The sequence below is a fragment of the Xyrauchen texanus genome, chromosome 7 (assembly GCF_025860055.1).
Source record: "Xyrauchen texanus isolate HMW12.3.18 chromosome 7, RBS_HiC_50CHRs, whole genome shotgun sequence".
In the NCBI taxonomy this organism is placed as follows: Eukaryota; Metazoa; Chordata; class Actinopteri; order Cypriniformes; family Catostomidae; genus Xyrauchen; species Xyrauchen texanus.
The window spans coordinates 32,937,552-32,944,428 of NC_068282.1; the positions used below are offsets into that span (position 1 = coordinate 32,937,552).

Below are 6,877 nucleotides of genomic sequence, written 5' to 3' on the forward strand. Positions count from 1 at the left end.
TTCAGCATCTGATGTGAGGCGAGTGTCAGCGTCAACGTTAGCGCTAATTTACGTGACACCGATTAAATTTAGCTAGCTCCGGGCTGTCACTGACATTGACAGATCTGAACCATCGCCCTATCACATCGCTATCACAGAGTAATAATACAAACAAGCAGTCGGCAGTCTACACTTTATTTCAAAGATGTGTCGTGTGTATGTTACGCGGTTTGGTGACAATAAAAGAGCGGTAATCTTTGACAGTATGACAAAGCCAGAGTACAGTAACATCACAGCGGCACCGTAACATCTCTCTTGATGCCAGGCGAAACAAAGTCAGAACACCTTAAACTCAAATTCAGCGTACTGGAACAAAGGCTAAGAGCCGTAACAACTGTTACGGCGTTCTGCTGTGGTTTCTCGTATGGTTTTGGATGTTACGGTTGTCATAGCCCTTTAATTTCTCGTTAAAACAATCAAATTGACTCACGATATTTATTCACATGATAAAGGAGGTCTTGAATACCCCAAAAATGACATTAACTCATTTTTGACCAAACATGATGTTACGGCGTTTTGCCTTTGTAGGGCAGTATAGATATATGCAGTGTTGTTATCTTTTTCTGTAATGCAATAAAAAATACAAATTAAAAAGTGAGTAGGACACTTCGAATGCGACCTTCTTTCACGGAAATTCGGTGGATGCATGAGGTGTAGGCCTATCCTTCGATTCCTTCGTGGGCACTCTAAATGTCTAAAAAAATTACGTCAAGTTGCCCCTAAATATTATGTTCAAACGCAAGGAATGTTAATTCCCAAGTTGAAGTACCTCAGTAGATGGGTGCAGAGTTTATAATATCTATAATTATATTAATATAGAATTACAATAAAGTATTATAGACTAAAACTACTAAAAATATATATATTTTCTTTTCTCTTTACAATTTTTTAACTCTCCTAAAATGTACCTCATACATTCCCTTCTAAAGGGACTTTGTTACCGTCTCACTCCAAGCGCTCGCGCTTGTTAAAGAGTGGCGTGCTGTCATAGCAACTATGTTACGTTACGTTTTCGTTTGTCCTACAAAGGCACGCCATCTCGTTTAAACAAGCCTCATTTAAAGGAGAAAACTCGGTGGACATAGTGTCCTTCCGTTTTTCAAAGTCTCTTTGATGCATTGTTTGCAGAAGTAATGCCCACAAACCAGTGAAACTGGATTTGTAAAAATATTAAAGCAAATCGAACATTTTAGGTTGTCAACGAAATACAGAATCTCTTTATGTAACTTTTGCTATCGAAACTGGAACTCATTTGACCGTTTGTTTTGCGGAGGGTCCAGTCATAACACGGAACTACGTATACACAAGCCATGTTCCCACACGAGCAAATAATGTCAGACTCCTGAAGGCAAGGCGTGGGGCACCTTTTTATGTAACAAACACTGATCTCTTGCTACTAAACATGTGGATGGCTAAACGTCTCCTATCGTCTTTAGTTCTCAAAGGTAATAAAATGCTGACAAAGCATGACATTCAAGCATTTTAAAATTAGACGCTGCGATCCCAATTACTGTTAAGTAATTTGCTACATATAACATCTTTACGGATCAGTATTACATTTATGCGGATTGTAGAGTTAAATAGTACACAGTGCAAAGTATTTAATTTCATTACATATAATGTGTTAATTGAATGTATTTATTTATTGATTGATTTATTGATATTTTACCCATGCAGTGTATTTTACTTGACTGCATATGTGTTTAATCATGCTTGATTCATGTTTGTTTTTTTATTTCTTGCAGGACATTATAGTCTGTTTTGCCGTCCTCCTAGCTCATTGCCTGAATATGAGCTGAGATTCCTGCACCGCACCTTTTGCAGCAGGAGCAGAATCATGGCTGCTGGGTTTGACACCCTACATGTATCCGTTTCCTCTGAAGTATGCCAGGAAGATAGCAAACCCCTGGACATATGTTATACAGCAGAGCAGCGAGCTGTCATTCTCCAACGACTCAATACAGCCTCCGAGTCTGAACTGGCCCAGTTCAAACTTCTTAGAGGGCGGAAAGCCGTCAACATTATCGACTACAGAACCAGACATGGACCATTCAACGATCTGGAGAGTGTAATTAATGTGCCCTTACTCAAACACAAGAGCGCTGTCACAGTCTTTAACTCCATCCTTAACCCAGCTGAGAAGAAGGAGAGGAGAAAGGGAAAAGTTCATGTGGCTAAATTTATTAGACCTGAAGTTGACAGAGCTTTGTTGAAGGTGAGTATGTCTATGGCAATTGCCAGAGGTACAGTAAACCACCATATTTAATAGCATTGATTTATTAAAAAAGATATATTATGTTTATGTTCTCTAATGATGTTTTGCAGGATGCAAGCTCCATTGTGTCCATTGTGTGTGGCACTGATAAAATTGCATGGACACATATGGATCAGTCAAGGACAGTGTTAGACTGGCAGCAAGCAGAGTGCAAGAGTTTTATGAAAGGAACATACATGGCATCAGATTATTTGGATGATGTGAGTGCAGAAATGCATGAATGGTTTGTTCTGTTCATTAAAGGAATAGTTTACCCAAAAATGAAAATCATTTACTCATCCTCATGCCATCCCAAATTCATGACTTTCTTTTTTCTGCAGAACACAGGGATATTTTGTACAATGTTGGAGGTGGTTTGTCCATACAATGTAAATCAATGCAAAACTTTCAAGTTCTTGAAAGATCATAAGGACAGCATAAAAGTAATTGGTTTAATCCATGTCTTCTAAAGTGATATGATAGCTTTGGGTGAGAAACAGACTAAAATTTAAGTCCTTATTCACTATAAATCTTAACATCCGCAGTCTTAGCACATTAATGAGATAAGCTTGTTCACGTGCTTCCTCAAGCTTGACATGTGCAGAGTGCTGTACACAAACCAGACACTGTGTTTCCAGGTTCGTGGTTTTTACCCCCAGTTTGGCAATTTTGAAAATGCAGACACAAGTTAAAATGTTCCTGGCAACTGCCGTCTTGGGGCAGATGTCAAGATTTAAAGTGAAAAATGACATGATCAGTTTCTCACCCAAAGCAGCCTTTTTGCTTCAGAAGACATGGATTATACCATTTGGTCATATGGATTACTTTTATGCTGGCTTTGTCCTTTTTGGATCTTGAAAGTTTTGTACCCAGTTCACTTTAATTGAATGGACAAAAACACCTTATACATTCTTCAAAATATTTTCATATGTGTTCTGCAGAAGAAAGTAAGTCATACAAGTTTGGGATACCATGAGGGTGAATGATTTAGCTTTTTTAATGAAATATGCCTAAAGTTGTTTATCAGCAGTACTGAGGTTTAAATGGAAATTTTCTTATCAATGTATGTTTTTATTAACCCAGATCTTTACTACAATATCAAGCTTTCCTGCTGCTGACTTCTTTGTGGTGGAGAAGTCAAGCATATCTCCTCAGAACACTTCTCTTTATCCGGTCATGGCCCACCTCAGGACAGTAGAGGCCATGCTATTTGCTTTGCTCACCCCACCGAGGGAACCAGGGAGCCCACCAAAAGTCCTTAACATGATGCGTACAGCAGTTGGTCGCCATTTCGGCTTGATGGTGGGGGAAAGTCGGACAAGTGGTGCTCAGACAGTGAAGAAGATGATGACAGAGTCTGTATTAAAGCAAGATCCATGGGTTCTTTTCCCTCATGACTTGGTCCTAAGGCACAGGAACTCCTTTCAGATGAGCAGTAAGAACAGAGGAGAAGAGCTGTGTGATGCTCTTCTGCAGGCTGTTGCATTTTTTGAACTCCTGAGGGAGTGAATCACTAATGGATGACTTATATATATTTTTGACCTGATCAGCTGAATGCCAGCAAGTTCCTTATCCCTGGGATTGAGTAAGACATCAGATGATGTCTTACTGCATGAGCAATGGATTATGCAATATTTGAAAACAGTTGTTTTATACACTGCTACCAATTCCTCTTATCCATCTCCTCTTTGAAGGTTAATTAGTGTCAATGTTGCTCTGATGTGATAAAGGATTTTATGTAGTACTTTTTCCTAAATATTAAACTAGAACCCAGTCATTCTCAGGACATATATACTTAGTAAATTTGTTTTCTCTCTGGTCAGCTATTTAAGGTTGTTTATAAGGAATGTGGTTAATTTTAAAATTAAATCTAAGCAATTCAGTGGTTAGGAAACTAAGAAGAAACTAAATTTAGTCGGTCCTGAGCCCCTGTATCGAAACATTTAACATGACAAGACCAACAGGTGACCATTAGAAACGGGAAATAAATGCAACTCTCTATTTTATCAATAAATGCAGAACAGGTAGAGGCTATATACAAATTAACTAAACTGATGAGAGTGTGTGATGCATTATTGCACTGAAGTAGATAAAGTCATTGTGATTTCCAGGCCTGGAAAAGTAATTTTTTATATATATTATATATATATATATAAAAAAAAAAAATTTTATATAAGAAAATCTTGTCATAGCAATTTGTAGATTGAAATGAAATTTTCCTAGCTATGCTCTGCTGAAAAATATCTTACAGGTTAGAAAATGCTACTTGTGAGTTCAAAACTTACTTATCCAGTAAGGATAGTAACTAGAAAAGTCATGATCATTTATTTGTCAAAAGGTGGGGAACCCTGCAGATATTGTAGTGCAAGTATAGGGATGCGGTATTGCATATTGGCTAGTATTACAGGGTGAGGTAGATGTAACAATGTGCAAAAGTTTAACAGATTAAAGCAGAAAGTTATTCCCTTTGGTATAAGTAGTGGTATATGTCTATGGAAAATGTAGATAGATAGACAGACAACTTTAACTCTTCTGGGAAGGCTTTCCACTATACTGTATATGTAACATGGCTGTCAGAATTGTATTGCATTCAGACACATGAGCATCACCGAGGTCAGGAAGTGATATTGGGAAATGAGGCTTGGCTCACAATTGGCATTCCAGTTCACCAAAGACATGCTCAATGGGGTTCAGATCTGGGCTTTGTTCTGGGCAGTCAAGTTCTTCCACTTCAGAGTGCAGACACCGTTAACTATTTCTTTATTGACCTTGCTTTGTGTGCAAGGGTATTGTCATGCTGGAATAGAAAATGTCAAGCTGTTGGCTGGCTTTTGTCCTTCAGTCTTGGGATTAATTGACTCTTGCTGATCAGAAGATTGAGATAAAAGAGGTGTAGGAAAGATATTGTCAATGTTAGAATAACGTAGACATTCTCCTATCCTCTTGGCCAACATCTCCAGACTCCCAATATTTTCCATCTCAGTCCAGGATCCACACTGTGTGATTTAGGAGAAAATACAAGCATCAACTAAATTAATTTAGGCTAAGGATCAATCCAAAAAGAAAATATATAGATTTAGTAATTTAAACTTAATTTGATAAAATCATATCTGTTCAGTTCTTGCAGTAACATGTAAAGTCATATTCAAACTATCAGAGGCATTATGCTATCAAAAACAGTGCATCTCTTATAGATGCTTGGAGTGGGCATGAGGAACTTGAGTTACAATCAAACATGTTATAGGTTAAATATTCTATAGTAGTAATTATATTTAAATCTATAATGTGTCATTTCTGCACCATTAGTGACAAATAAGCATTGCTTTCAAACAGCTTTCCCAAATACCCTCCCCAAACGGATACCTTTGAGTCAATGTTGCAGTGTTGCAATGTGGACAGGCCACTTAAACAGCTATTTTTATAGCGCCACTAGGGAGTGTTTACAGTTTTTTTTAAAAATCTAACTTCGAATGGCTTACTTATCGTTTTCTCTGCATATTAAGCTGAGAAATTAGAAAGTATTTTAACATCAAAAAGGTTACACTTCATCTTTAGGTGTCCAGCGACAGATGCTGTAACTATGGCAGTGGCATCTGTTTGGCACATAATCATCCAAAACTGGAGGGAAAAAAAAGATTTTAAAGACTTGAAGGCATTGCATTTCTAAAATTGCATGAGCAAAAAAACTGGCAGAAATCATGAGCAATAAAGTATAAATATTATATATAATAGCATAAATATGATTCATGATTTCTGCCATTTGTTTTTTGCTCATGCAATTATTTATATATATATATTAGACAATCTGGGCTCACTTTGAGCACATTCTTGAGAATTTGTTGCACTGTGGTCCCTCTGTCCCTACAGACCCAGAACTGAAGAATACTTTGATATCCCCTTTATTCTGACAGCAGTAAGGCCACATTCTCTGGATCAGTCCTCATATTCTCCACCACAATCTAACACTGCAGATTGCTCCTGATGGTTTGCTATTCATGTAGTAAGACATATGTTAAGAGTTTAGTTTTTAAGTTTATATAACAAAAGTGATAATGCACAAAGAATCTTAATGAATTGCCAAGAATTTGTTTGAATGGGAGAAATAAATTAATCGGTAGACTGTAGCTTCCAACGTCTGTGCTTAAAAAAATATTTTTCACATATTGTTCTCACCAGTGGTGACTTGAAATGGACTTTATCAAAATGCCCTTAAGTCTTCCACCAAATAATGGGTCTGTGAGAATGATTTTATTTATGCATTTTTACAAACAAATGAATCATTACAAATCCTTAAATAAATAAATAAACTGTTGCGTTTTATGCAAGGAACTGTTGCTCACCATTGGTCGTGAATATTATAGGTCTTTTATAGGTGCTCATAAAAGTAATAGCTGCAAGAAATCCTACATCTAAAGGGAAAACGATATCAACCTGGGGGACATTGGATTGGAAGTGCATCAGAAAAAGAAAACAAAATCATCAGAAAGATTTGTTTTCAAGATGAATTAATATATATATACAGGAGGTTTGTACCTAATTATTCAGACGTCACCAGCCCGCTGATTGATCTCACTAAAAAGGGGG

The 6,877-nt window shown here is 37.1% G+C and overlaps 1 protein-coding gene across 1 annotated transcript; it reads left to right on the top strand.

Moving 5' to 3' along the window:
* The first annotated feature begins 1,377 nt into the window (after nt 1-1,377).
* Nucleotides 1,378-6,613, top strand: LOC127646771 (transcription elongation factor, mitochondrial-like). The gene is made up of 4 exons (XM_052130639.1): nt 1,378-1,484; nt 1,785-2,254; nt 2,365-2,514; nt 3,377-6,613. The coding sequence occupies exons 1-4, from the start codon at nt 1,442-1,444 to the stop codon at nt 3,800-3,802; spliced, it is 1,089 nt and encodes a 362-aa protein (XP_051986599.1). The 5' UTR covers nt 1,378-1,441; the 3' UTR covers nt 3,803-6,613.
* The last annotated feature ends 264 nt before the right edge of the window (nt 6,614-6,877 follow it).

Bases quoted from the DNA above. Each gene is read 5' to 3' on its own strand.
- LOC127646771 (XM_052130639.1), top strand. From the start codon at position 1,442: ATGTGGATGGCTAAACGTCTCCTATCGTCTTTAGTTCTCAAAG. The intron at 1,485-1,784 runs GTAATAAAATGC...TATTTCTTGCAG, and splicing joins ATCGTCTTTAGTTCTCAAAG to GACATTATAGTCTGTTTTGC. The intron at 2,255-2,364 runs GTGAGTATGTCT...GATGTTTTGCAG, and splicing joins TTGACAGAGCTTTGTTGAAG to GATGCAAGCTCCATTGTGTC.